The sequence below is a fragment of the Capricornis sumatraensis genome, chromosome 4 (genome assembly GCF_032405125.1).
Source record: "Capricornis sumatraensis isolate serow.1 chromosome 4, serow.2, whole genome shotgun sequence".
Taxonomy (NCBI): Eukaryota; Metazoa; Chordata; class Mammalia; order Artiodactyla; family Bovidae; genus Capricornis; species Capricornis sumatraensis.
In genome coordinates this window covers 127,174,228-127,188,277 of record NC_091072.1, presented here as the reverse complement: position 1 = coordinate 127,188,277, position 14,050 = coordinate 127,174,228, and the positions used below count along the sequence as shown (strand labels likewise).

The 14,050-nt window shown below is 37.4% G+C and overlaps 1 protein-coding gene across 3 annotated transcripts in view; it reads right to left on the bottom strand.

The window, feature by feature from the left end:
- Positions 1-14,050, bottom strand: part of ITPR2 (inositol 1,4,5-trisphosphate receptor type 2) — a 598,268-nt gene that overhangs the window by 397,450 nt on the left and 186,768 nt on the right. For all 3 annotated transcript variants that reach the window (XM_068970194.1, XM_068970196.1, XM_068970195.1), the window contains exons 14-21: positions 13,308-13,449; positions 10,810-10,971; positions 6,666-6,838; positions 5,648-5,767; positions 5,345-5,530; positions 3,849-4,100; positions 2,988-3,132; positions 1,043-1,193 (exon numbers count right to left, since the gene is read on the bottom strand). In XM_068970194.1, the coding sequence (XP_068826295.1) occupies positions 1,043-1,193; positions 2,988-3,132; positions 3,849-4,100; positions 5,345-5,530; positions 5,648-5,767; positions 6,666-6,838; positions 10,810-10,971; positions 13,308-13,449 (1,331 nt within the window). The remainder of the gene's footprint in view (positions 1-1,042; positions 1,194-2,987; positions 3,133-3,848; positions 4,101-5,344; positions 5,531-5,647; positions 5,768-6,665; positions 6,839-10,809; positions 10,972-13,307; positions 13,450-14,050) is intronic.

Below are 14,050 nucleotides of genomic sequence, written 5' to 3'. Positions count from 1 at the left end.
GTATTCCCATCTCTTTCAGAATTTTCCACAGTTTATTGTGATCCACAGAGGCAAAGGCTTTGGCATAGTCAATAAAGCAGAAATAGATGTTTTTCTGGAACTCTCTTGCCCTTTCGATGATCCAGTGGATGTTGGCAATTTGATCTCTGGTTCCTCTGCCTTTTCTAAAATCATCTTGAACATCTGGAAGTTCACAGTTCACATATTTCTGAAGCCTGGCTTGGAGAATTTTAAGCATTACTTTACTAGTGTGTGAGATGAGTGCAAGTGTGCAGTAGTTTGAGCATTCTTGGGCACTGCCTTTCTTTGGGATTGGAATGAAAACTGACCTTATGACCATATCTCAAAGAGAAAAGAAACTCTTAGAGAGGAGAAGTACCTTGCCTAAGTTAATAAAAAGTGGTCAATCCAGAATTGGAACACAGGCGCTCTGACTCAAAAGCACACGCTCTCTTGCCCACTGTACTGTACTGCCTCTGTAATGAATGGCTTTGCACCCACTGCCTCTTTAGTGTGACCCTGCCAGGACCCATTCTCTACATTTTTCTATTGCCCTGCTATGAAGAGTAGCCAGCACGTGACACACACCAGGATGATCTCAAATTTTTTTTTTTTTTCAATCTGGCTCTTCTTCGTTGCAGTATGGGGTTCCTCCAGCTGTGACATGCAAACTCTTAATTGCAGCATACAGGATCTAGTTCCCTGACAGGGATCAAATCTGGGCCCCTTGCAGGAAACATGGAGTCTTAGGCTCTAGACCCCCAGTGAAGCCTCAAGTGTTTGTTTTTTAACACGTAATATTTTCACTAGTGAACTGACCATAGCATGATGGAATTCCTTGATCTGATGAAGTTGTCTTTTAAAGCTTTTCATTAAAAAGAGAAGCATGTTAGCACATCTAGCCTCCTGGCATCCACAGGATGAAGGTCCACGTGCACATATATATTACCAGGTACATGTTCACAACCACTCGACAGATTTGTTCTTTATCTCACCTCAAAGTGATGCCGAAAAGATTATAACTTTTCTCCAAAGTTCTTACCTCCATCTTGATATTTGCTTAGTCTTTCAAAATATGATGACATGGGGGCCTGGACGATATCTAAGATCGCCAGAAGAGTCCTTGTTAGCCTTAACAATTCACTGAAACTGTAAAATCCAAAGTATATAAGATTCCGAGCCAAGTGAACCACCTAATTTAGAAAAAGAAGAAAAAGGGTAGAAAAGAATAGAAAAACATTAGGAACAAAAATAAGCACTGAATTTTTATTATCTAAGTTTGTGCAGACATGTCTAATTATGTCTAATTCTTTTTTTTTTTTTTCACATGGTCTCATTTAATAGAAAGGTAGATTTTAAAGAACCCTGCCTAAATATGGAGAACAAACTAGTGATTACCAGTGGGCAGAGGGAAGTGGGGAGGAGCAATACGGGTATAGGAAACTGAGAGGTACAAGCCATTATGTATAAAATACATAAGCAAAAGTGATATACTTTATAGCACAGGGAAATATGGCCATTATTTTGTAATAACTTTCAGTGGAGTATAATCTACAAAAATATTGACTCATTCTGTTATATACCTAAAATTCATAAAATATTGTAAATCAACTATACTTCAAAAATTTTTTAAAGAATTCTATCTAATCAACAGGAAATATATCCTTCAGCAGTCCTCTTCTAATTCATTAATACCTAGGAATTTAATACCTGCAAAAGTAACCTCTGATTTAATCAAGTTTAGAATTAAATCCAAATAAGACCAGTTCATCAACCCCATCACAGGCCCATGTGACAGGAATATGAGGTATCTGGTGAACAGTCCGCAGGGGAAGCAAGAAGACAGATTTTAGATGTATCAGGGTGGTTAAATGAGGTTTACATTAGAATGATTGACTTCTTGCTTAAATATTAAGTTATTTAGTCAGTAGGATATCACTTAATAAGCAGTCACATTAATGAATTACTTTAACAACTGAATATTATCCATGAAATTTGTCTAGAAATACACGTTCTTTATGCCACTTTATGGTCTTCTGGATGCTACAGGACATACTAGGCATGACAGCCAGCTTCCAAGATGGTCCCCAACGCAGGGTCTCCTTCCACATTGCCCCAGGCTCAGTCGGTGTCACCAACAAAATACAGCAGGATGATGACAAGACACTTCTAAGCTCAGGTTATAGAAGACTGCAACTTCCATCTTGGGCCCTTTCTCTCTTTCAAATAGTTACCCCAGGGGAAGCTAGGCACCAGGCTGTGAGGACACTGAGGCAGCCTATGGAAAGGCCCACATGGCAAGAAGAATGAGGTGTCTAGACAATAGCCAGCAAGGAAGTACAACCACACAAGTGAACTCAGAAGCAGATCATCTGACCCCGGATGACGGTAACCCCAATCAGCAGCTTGATTTACAGCCTCATGAGGGACCCTGATCCAGAACCACCAGATTTCTGACCCACAGAAACATGAGATAATCATGCTTGTTGCTTTGGGCTGCTAGGTTAGGGGGTAATCTGTTACACATCAGTAGTAGGTACCTAATACCCCAGGTATCAGGTAACAGCATCTTCTCTCTAGTTTTGTCACCATCTACTCAAAGTGATATTATAATTTCAATTTAGTTTAATGAGGCTAAGAACATCACTTTAATGGAGATTTTTTTAAATATATGCAAGATATATCATAAATATGCAAACTCTCTGTCCATTAAATGCAATAAAGTTTGCACAAATAAATCAAAAAATCAAAGAAAAGAGTATATAACATAATTATAAATAAAATATTTTATATATCAGGTATAATTAAAGTATCAAATCTATCTTTTAATCAATGGCAGAGGGAATCATACCTTCAGGAATTTAACTACCAAATGATCAAAACATCCTAAATATTAGAGGGAAAAAAAATCTTTGATGTTCAATGTCCCTAATTTTAGACAGTGTAAAGTGAATAACTTCACAGATTAATTGTTTAAAAGAAATTACCTCAAATGTCAGCTTGTTTTTTTCTTTATCTCCAAAAGGAAAAGGCTGATTTACAACTTCTTTCAAGTATTCTTCAACAAATTCCATTGTCAGTGCAAATTTCCTCTTCATGTCATTTCTGGAAGAGTCTGTTATAGAATCATATCTGGGAACACAGAAAGAATTTAAGGGAAGTTAAACTGATTGTAGTCATTTAAATTGGAAAATACATATACTTTAACCTCCTGACTTCTAAGTTTGGGTAAATTAACCAACCTTTCTAGACGCTGTGTCCTCATCTGTAAAATGGGCCTGTTTTGAAATGAGTTACTACATGTAAAGCACTTAAATCAAAGTCTACCATAATATTAAAGACTTAATAAATTTTTGCTCCTATTATTAATACATTTCTTGATTACTGGTTTCCAGAATAACATTTCTATTCTCAAAAGTTGTCATTTTACTTTCCAAAAAGAGTATCTCATTTGCATTTGGAAGGTTAAAGAAGCCAAATTTGAACACAGAAATGCCTTTCCTTATATTCCATTTCAAAATTGAAGACATTTGGGGGAGGGATGGACTAGGAGTTTAGGATTAACAGATGCAAACAATTATATATAGAATGGATAAAAACCTAGATCTTACTGTACGGTACAGGGAATGATATCCAATATCCTGTGACAAACCGTATGGAAAAGAATATGAAAAAGAATGTATATATATGTGTAGAACTGAATCACTTTTCTGTATAGTAGAAATTAATACAACATTGTAAATCAACCATCATACTTCAATAAAATAAATTTTTTAAGAAATTGAAGACATTTGATTTTGAGTTCATCAGCTGAATTTAAAGTCATCGAGAAATGTTCCCAAACATACTCATGAATTGTGATCTTTGTGGGGATTTCTGTCCAGAGCCGGGCATAGCGGACAGGCACCACGGACTCCTGGGGATCCCGGTCAACGTGCATGTGGAGCATGAGGCGACAGAAAGATGCTCGGAGGTCAAAAGGCAGGCTCTCATCTGACATACATCGCAGGATCAAATCAACAGAGAGCTGTGTAGAAATCTGGTTTATGGCCAGATACTGGCGATCCAAGCACATCCTTGCAAAGAGATTTAGCTGGTACCTTAAAAATAGTAAATGTATTACATTATTTGTCTTATCCGGATAAAGTCTAAGTATTAGTATCAATCCGCATCTACTTTTATGTTTCTAATATTTCCAAGTGTATGTGATACTGGACATTGTGGTAGTGGGTTAAGTGATTGAATGGCACGTAGATGAGGCCATTTCTGTGCCCATTCAGTTGCAATTTCTCTCATTTGTTCCAGCAACAAATTTCTAGTGGAGACGGCCATCAGGCTCTAGGTTCTTGGTTTCCTAGGACTACAAATACACTAAGCCCAAAGGCTATGGATAACAGCTCTCATGAAACCATCTCTCTCTGCCTTGCTCAGACTCACTCAGTTCCAGGCTCTCATGTCTACATTCCAAGTGTAGACTTACTTAGTTCCCAAATGATCAATGATTATTCAAGTGACCAGTCCAAATGCATCAGTACACTTTGATTCATCAACCTCCAAGATACAGAAAGTAGCCTTTGATTTTGTAGCTGTAGAAATCAGGGAACACAAGGAATTCTCTGTCTTTCTCAGATTTTTGTGATTTGGGCCCAGTCTTGGTTTCTGCTTTGGGTTTCCATGCCTTAGACTCTGGAGAAGGAAATGGCAACCCACTCCAGTGTTCTTGCCTGGAGAATCCCAGGGACAGGAGCCTGGTGGACTGCCGTCTGTGGGATCACACAGAGTCAGACACGACTGATATGACTTAGCAGCAGCAGCCTTAGACTCAAAAAACACCAACTCGGTTCTTGCTCTCACTATACTGACTACGTCAACCACCACTGAAACTTCAACTACTATATGCCACCACTGAACTGTCACAACTATAGACACCAGTTTGTCCAAAGTCCTAGGTCTCTACATGACCATGAGCAATATGTACATAACTACTGGCTAACCGTCACTGAGGCCACCTCTACAACCAAATCAGCTTCCCTGGCCCCAGTGCTATCTCCTTCTCAACTCGATTATCTGCACCCACACCATTCAACAAGAGGAAAAACTCCTTTGCTGCACAACAGTTCCAAACTAGCAGAAAATGAGAAAATAGCAAGTGATATATGTGGAAAACACAGATGTTTGCATTTATTGTGAATATGTTAAATAATATTAAGTATTTCAGCTACCCTAGTTCTGATATAACTTCTTCAACTTCTTCACAGACATCTGACTTCACAGATTTACAGATTTCTGAGAATCACCTCTCAATATGTGAGACTGAGAATTATGGTTCTCTATGATACTTAACCTGTAATAGGTAAGGACTTCCAAATCAGCCTTGGTGCCCTCCTTTGCCTCCTGGGCAAGGTGCCTAATAGCTTTGCCATGAGGTTCCTTGTTGCTGTCAATCCAGTAGAGCCAAACTTCTTCCTCATCAATGTCATCTGAAAGGATGGCACTCTCCATGGGGTTGTCTCCTTGCATTGAGACCAGTCTTGAAATAAATAACACACACAAAAGTCTATGAAAAAGTTCATCCAGAAACAAGACAAGGAACTGTCCTGCTTACAAATAATGAACATAAAAGGATGCCTCCATCATTTGGGCTTACTTGGTTTGAATGAGAATGTCTGCATTGCCTGGGCTCAACATAAATTTGCAGATGAGTTCTTGAGTCACGGGTATCGCGGTGGTATTAGACACACACAGATCTGATAAATAATCCAAAAACCTGACAAGAGAAAAAAAATTAAACTGAACATTAGCAAAAAGCATCTTATAAAATCATCACCCAAAATACACTTTGGGATATAATGAAGCTGTCTAGATATATTTTTAATATTATTTCCATGCAACAGTATTCTGTGTTGCTTATCTACTGCAGCATTAGAGACAAATTAAACGTCCAATTATTTGTATTTAGTACAAACCTTGTTTCCAAAAATGATATAAGCTTGCTTCTACTTATTTGCTGATATTCATCCCACAGCACTGTGACTTGTTATATTTACAGTATCAAAACAAAGCCAGATCAAAGTTAACGCTGTTCTCAGTAAACTAGCCAGACAGCACATGAATTCGGTCTGGTCAAGTCAGAGGCCTAATTCTATCTTCTAACACGTATTTGCCATGCTAATTAAGAAGAGTTTGTCATTCTGCTTGACTTCTCTGCAATCATTTCTCCCCGATAAGGCAGCATGGTATAAGAGAAAGGCGACTTGCCATGGAGTCAGAAACCCTAACTTCTCTTTCTAGTTGGTTTGTAGACTTCTATTTTCGCATCTCTAACATGTAGATGTTTTATGACCAGTGTACTTCAGGAGAATGTGCAAGGATTTAAATGAAACAATGTATTAATATATATATGAACATATTCTGAAAAACTATGGAGAACTATAAAAACACAAGTTATCAGAGTAAAATCAACCACATTTAAATACATTATCTATATAGGGTTTTGATCCCCTATGAGATAATAACTCACGATGATATATAATTATCATAGCAATAAGTCCAACATTGTTTAGTCCATGAAAGAATTTTAACTTTACAAAAGTTCTGAAAAGTTCTGAAAATAAAGCAATAAGCCATAATCCCCACAAGAAAACACTGCATGAGCTACTTCCAACCTTGGCTCTCGATTTCTCCTGAGTAAACTAACAAATGTTTCTATTTCTTTTGCTGTAATGTGTTTCTCTAGTAGTTTTCTGTTGTTGTGCAACAAAGCTGTGATGGTATCTTCTGCCAAAATATCATAGCCGATCTGGGACTGCATGACACAGAAATTCTTAGCAATGTATTCCTGCAAAGGAGAAGGACTGTCAGAATGCGCTGCCAAACAGCTTAGAAATAACAGGTTCTATTAGGGTCAGCAACAATGATTAATTTATTCGTAAAAGAAAACGCACTAAAAATTATTGTCAAAAGAAAAGCAAATAATTCTTCAATAAATAGGAATTTTGAGGAAGGAATTGCAAATATATTAAGAGACCTCATTTTAATTATAACAGAAAATTACATGTCTAGAAGTAATTTTTAATATGGTGCTTACACTTACAAATTAGAAAAACAAAAATAAACCTAGCTAAAATCACAATTTTTTATGACATGATAACTAAGTATCTCACCAGTATAACAGATGGCCCTCTTCAAACACTCACTAAAAGTCATAACCCAGGATTTTGGCATAATTACAGAAATGAAAATGACCCTCTGACATTTTGTTCATGAAGCATGAGCTTCATATTGTTATATGAAGATCCCAGGTGAACCTAGGCAATTTCTTTTTTTTTTATACATACTACAATGATTAAATCTTCTCTTTAAAATAATGATAAAATTACATAGCACTTTTCATCTTTAAAAAAATATCAGTGAAAAAACTCACAAATAAAAAGGTAAACAGGAAAAAAAGTCCAGTAAGGTAATATGATTAATCACTTTATTGCTCAGACCGATTCATCCAATAGATATGTCTGGAAGGGCATTCCAGCTCTATAGTATGGTTATGTAAGAGGATGCACTTGTTTTTGGCAAACACGTACCAGAATTGAGAGGTAGGGGTATGGCAGTAAACAAGACAAACAAGCTCCCATGGAGCTCATGTCCTAGTGATAAAGGGCAGTCATTGAGCTAACAAACAGGATCATTTTAGGTATTGCTAAGCAAATGAAACAAGCAGAGGATGGGAAAAGCTGACTAATTTAGATGGGGTAGGTGCTGAAGAAGTGACATTTGACCTGGGATAGAAATGATGAAAATGATGAAATGATTTTCTTTTAATGAGGCAATCATGGGGAGAGAAGTCGTCGAAGCATGGGAGCAGCAAGTGGAAGGTTCCGTGGTGGTGGAACCCAGTCTCCTGAGCTCTGTAAACACAGAGTGCCCGTTGCAGCAGGAAAGTCATCATTGAGGAGAAAACGAGCTGACATGGGAGGTGAGGTCCTGGAGAGCCATGTGAAAACAGGTCCATTCTTAGAGCAAGAGAGAGCCACTGGGGAGATTCCCCCATGTATGATTCCATCTGCTTCTTCTTCCCACCAGCCTGCCTTTCTATTCCAAGCCACATCTCAGAACTGGCAAGCTTAACCTTCTCCACAGTCCAAAGTGTTCACTTCAATTTCTTGGGGATTCTCTTTGGGGATGTTTTCTATGCTGGGAAAATTTACTGACTAGAATATGTTCTTGCTTTAAGTAAAACTTACTGATACCAAGGGAACATTTCGTACAAAGATGGGCACAATAAAGGACAGAAATGGTATGGACCTAACAGAAACAGAAGATATCAAGAAGAGGTGGCAAGAATACACAGAAGAACTATACAAAAAAAGATCTTCATGATCCAGATAAACACAATAGTGTGATCACTCACCTAGAACCAGACAAGTGGGTCTTAGGAAGCATCACTATGAACAAAGCTAGTGGAGGTGATGGAATTTCAGTTGAGCTATTTCAAATCCTAAAAGATGATGCACTCAATATGCCAGCAAATTTGGAAAACTCAGCAGTGGCCACAGGACTGGAAAAGATCAGTTTTCATTCCAATCCCAAACAAAGGCAATGCCAAAGAATGCTCAAACTACTGCACAATTGTACTCATCTCACACACTGGCAAAGTAATGCTCAAAATTCTCCAACCCAGGCTTCAAACAGTAAATGAACTGTGAACTTTCAGATGTTCAAGCTGGATTTAGAAAAGGCAGAACTCAAATTGCCAACATCAACTGGATCACAGAAAAAGCACGAGAGTTCCAGAAAGAAAACATCTACTTCTGCTTTATTGACTATGGCAAAGCCTTTGACTGTATGGATCACAACAAACTGTGGAAAATTCTTCAAGAGATGGGAATACCGGACCACCTGACCTACTCCCTGAGAAATCTGTATGCAGGTCAAGAAACAAGAGTTAGAACTGGACATGGAACAACAGACTGGTTCCAAATCAGGAAAGGAATACGTCAAGGCTGTATATTGTCACTCTGCTTATTTAACTTACATGCAGAGTACATCATGAGAAATTCTGGGCTGGAAGAAGCACAAGCTGGGATCAAGATTACCAGGAGAAATATCAATAATCTCAGATATGCAGATGACACCACCCTTATGGCAGAAAGTGAAAAAAAACTAAAGAAACTCTCAATAAAAGTGCAAGAGGAGAGTGAAAAAGTTGGCTTAAAGTTAAGATCATGGCATCTGGTCCCATCACTTCATGGCAAATAGATGGGAAACAGTGCAAACAGTGACAGACTTTATTTTGGTGGGCTCCAAAATCACTGCAGATGGTGACTGCAGCCATGAAATTAAAAGATGCTTACTCCTTGGAAGAAAAGTTATGAACAACCTAAACAGCATATTAAAAAGCAGAGATTACTTTGCTGAGCACCAAAGAATTGATGCTTTTGAACTGTAGTATTGGAGAAGATTCTTGAGAGTCCCTTGGACTTCAAGGAGATCCAACCAGTCCATCCTAAAGGAAATCAATCTTGAATATTCATGGAAGGACTGATGTTGAAGCTGAAACTCCAATACTTTGGCCACCTGATGTGAAGAACTGACTCATGTGAAAAGACCCTGATGCTGGGAAAGATTGAAGGTGGAAGGAGAAGGGGACGACAGAGGATGAGACGGTTGGATGGCATCACCGACTCGATGAACATGAGTTTGAGTGAACTCCGGGAGTTGGTGATGGACAGGGAGGCCAGGTGTGCTGCAGCCTATGGGGTGGCAAAGACTCAGACACGACTGAGTGACTGAACTGAACTGAACTGATTCCCAAATAGCACCCAGCCTCCAGGTCAGCATCCTCAGCCCTCCACAGCTCAGCCCACATGCCTTTCCAGCCCACTCCCACACCATCCTTCTTCATGGACTAAACTCATCACCAAAGTTTCCTGACTATGCACTCATCTCTCCAACTGTCTAAGAGAAACATAGGACACCAATTTACCAAATGATAATTAATTGAAAACAATTTTGTATTAAGCAGATGTATATTACTGAGCCCACTACATGTTATATTTTCAGACAAAAATGAGATGAAATTCTACATGAGCTGGCAACTTTAAGCTATATCCCTGGATACACCTGGGTTCCCTGTCCTCCATGGTTAGGTGTATCTTGATGAAACTGCCCTTCTAGGATCCATTATTCTCTTTTCAGAAATCTCTGTTCACTAAAATGCCAGTTCCCATACAATTTCTGAAAATGATTCTTTTTTTTTTTTTTAATGATTCTTATTGTATTCAAATGCTTCCTTCTCCAAGCACCCTTCCTGGGTTACCTGAGGTGAGCTCCTCTCTCTCCTGAATTCCCACAATACTGTCTTATCACCCATACCCACTCCATGACTCTGCCTTACATTTCAGATGCACATCATATTTAGCCTACACATGATGGGGTATGTCACGTGTTTCTAGAAATGCCAAGAAATGTCTCATTCCTCTTTACATAATGTATCCAGCATGCCTCCTGCCCATCAGGAGCTAATACCATGCACACATGAGGACTCAGACATCTTCCCCCAACAATTCTAATTTTACAAGGAATAATAAACACATATGTCATTTCAAATACATTTACAGGTCATTTTTGTGTGTTATAAAATATTTCAACTATAAAAGAAACATTTTGGAACACACACAAATGACCAAGAGAAAGCATTTCATTGCAAAGCAGAATTTCCCATTCCTAATTTATATGTCTTGGAACTGTAACCAAACAACTTCGCCCATACTTTAGATGTTAAAAAGATAAAAAGAAGGGCCATCCTTGAACCTGATTTTTCCGGTAGTCCTGCTGTGAATGTCTCAGCACACGGTAGCACAGCCTCAGCATGTACTTATAGGGGGCGTATCTCTGATCCCCCAGATCTTCAAGTCTCAACATTGAGCCTTCTCCTGCTTTCTCCTTAAAGGGTGCTTTAAGAATCCCAAATACCTATTAAGAAAACAACACAACTATGACTTATTCCGATGAATGGAGATGCATGTTTAGAATTTTTAAATTTTTTTTATAACAAAAAACGTTGACTCAAAAAGGCTTTTGTAATATTTGAGTAGAATTAGAGTAAAGTAAAAACATAAAAGAAAGATTTTTGGGGGATATAAGACCAACATATTAAGGGACAGAAAAATACTGCTAAAAGTATTCCATAAATTAAATGACAAAACAATATTTAAATAAAATGCTTCATTTTGTTTAGAAATTCTATTTTATTAAAATAATATTCAAGAAGTGTTGAAGTTCCCAAATAAGTCAGACAGAAAAAGAAAAAAATCATATGATATCACTTATATGTAGAACTTAAAAAAATCATACAAGTGAATTTATTTTCAAAACAGAAACAAACTCACAAACTAGAAAACAAACTATGGTTACCAGGTGGAAGGTGGGAGGGAGGGCTAAATTGGGAGTTTGGGACTTACACGTACATACTGCTATATTTAAAGTAACCAATAAGGACTTAATGTAAATAAATAAATATTTGGTTAAAAATAATAAAAAATTTAAAGATTTCAAGTTTTACTAAGTTACATGAACATATTCAGATGAACTAAAATATAGTTTGACTTCAATGGGCTTTACAACTACTTCTGTTATTCTCCATAACTTTCTAAAGTCAAAACACTATAAGGAAAATATTCACTTTTCATCTAAAACTGACATCAAAAACTACCTCCAAATATTGCTTTTAAACCTCTTGGTAAAAGAATTAACTTATTATTTGTATACATTAAAGATGTGACCAAATCAATGAATGTATCAGTATTCAAAACAAATAAGGAGCCATATGGGCACCTGGTGATACCCAGTGACTCAGATTCTTCTTGTAAGAAAATTAGCAGTTGGGAAGTATTTAAAAAGCATTGAGGAGCATGACTCTTTTAGGCAAGAAGACAGCAGGTAGGATCACCTGGAGATGAACTGGCAGGATGAGTATTTATAAAAGAGCACCTAGGCAAAGGCATGAGGAGTCATACAAGAAAGCAGAATTATCCTCTGCAGTCCATGAAATGAAATATGAATTAAAGTTTCTTCAATAATTCTATATTCACTCAACTGTGAATTTTCTATTCATAATACTGAAGTAAAATGTTTGACATATATTTGTTAAAATAATATTAATAAATCATTCAAGGTTCTAAAAGTCCTTGAAATCAAAAGTTTTATACAAAAGAAATGCTAATGTTAGAAAAGACTTTGTCTCATTAGATTTGCAACCTTTATTTTATTTGAGAAAAATGTTGATTTCATATATTCTGACAATCAGCTACAGAATATTAATTGATAATGTCTACTGTTTTCCTTTCCCAACTCTACAATAGCATGTATATTAATAACATAAATTTTCTTTCTTAAGTATCTTCCTATAGTCCACAATTAAGGCAGAAGCCCATTACTTATATAGCAATTAACAGAATAAAAAGAATGCATGAAGGTAGGCATGTCCAAACGTGCACAGTATTAGGGAGTAAATTAATTTGCTGGCACGTGATGAACAACTTCAGGAAGACATAGCATAGGAGCATTTCTAGACTTTCAGGGAAAAAACTAGAATACTGTAAAGAGCACTTGTGACTAATGAATAGACTGCCCTACTTTTTGAGGGGAAAATGGGGAAAAGGTAGGAAGCAGATAGAGATGGCAGCTTCTAAGCTCCCCTGGAAATTCTACTTAGAACATTATTACAGCATGTTTTCTGCAGACAGTTTGACCATGTAGGTTTTTCATAGGTCTGTGGCAGGCCGTATCCAAGATAGCCCTCAGTGAACCCTGCCTCCTGGAATTACACTCTTATGGAATCCTGTCTTCTTGACTGTGAGCTGGAATTACTGGCTCACTTCTAACTAAGAGAACAAGGTAGAAATGATGAGATGCTACAGTTTCTAAGATTTTTGTTACAAAAAGACTATGACCTCCACCTGGAGGCCCTCTCTTCTTCTGTCTTGGATCCCTCACTTCTAAGGAACGCAACCTTCCTGGGCTTGAGGCAGCCCTGTGGAGAGGCCCAGGCGAGTGAGCTGGGTAATAAATCCTCCCCTATTTGAGCCTCGAGATGACCACAACCCAGCCAAGACCTTGACTGCAGCCTGTGAAACACCGTGAGCAAGAACTGCCCGCCTAAACCACCCCTAGATTCCTAATCCCCAGAAAACCTAAGTATCTGCTGGCTTCAGACACTAAGTTTTGGGCTAATTTGCTGTACATCAATAGGTAACTAATACAAGAACTTTCCTGATACTATAATTCAAAAGATAAAACATGAAAATCACCTGTGCCAATATGTTTTGTTCCCTCATTAACTTCTGACGTTCTCGGTTTGGCTTGGTGATAAGCACGTCAAGAACATCTTGTCCATTGTTAGGTACATCAGCAACAAAGAAGATAAGGTCTTCCAATAACTTGGTTACAAACCTATCATGAAAAGGAAATATGATGTGCTTAATCTTGGGAATATTTTCAAATAAACATTAAAACATTAAAAAAGTAAAAGTATTTTATAATAAAATCATTTAATAACTAATACAGTAAATATTTACTTAAATCTTCGCAAAGAGCATCCCTTATTCAGTTTCACCAAGCCCTACTCCCACCTCCAACTCTAATCAAGTATTTGCAAAGACAATTATGAAATAAAACCCCATGAGTCCCAAAACCAGAGGTGTTGAGAGGATAACACCCATCGGCAGATGCTTTTTCATGACTGACTCATAAAGAAGGGTATTTTGGCTTTATGAGAGGACAGCTAAACTAAATTCTTAAACTCAAATTTGTACTTTTTTATTATCAATTCAACTACATTTTCTAACCTTTAGTACATTACAGTTTCTTCCTGTACAGAATAGGAAAAACTTAAATGACCTGCAAAGAAAGACAAGAGCAAGCCATCCTATCCCTAAATTGTTCTGAAAGTATTAACTGATCTATAAAAATCATAACACCCTAAAATCATACACTAATGTTTACCTTTAATTCTACACTTTGGCTATTTTTTTTAACTATTACTTGAACACTA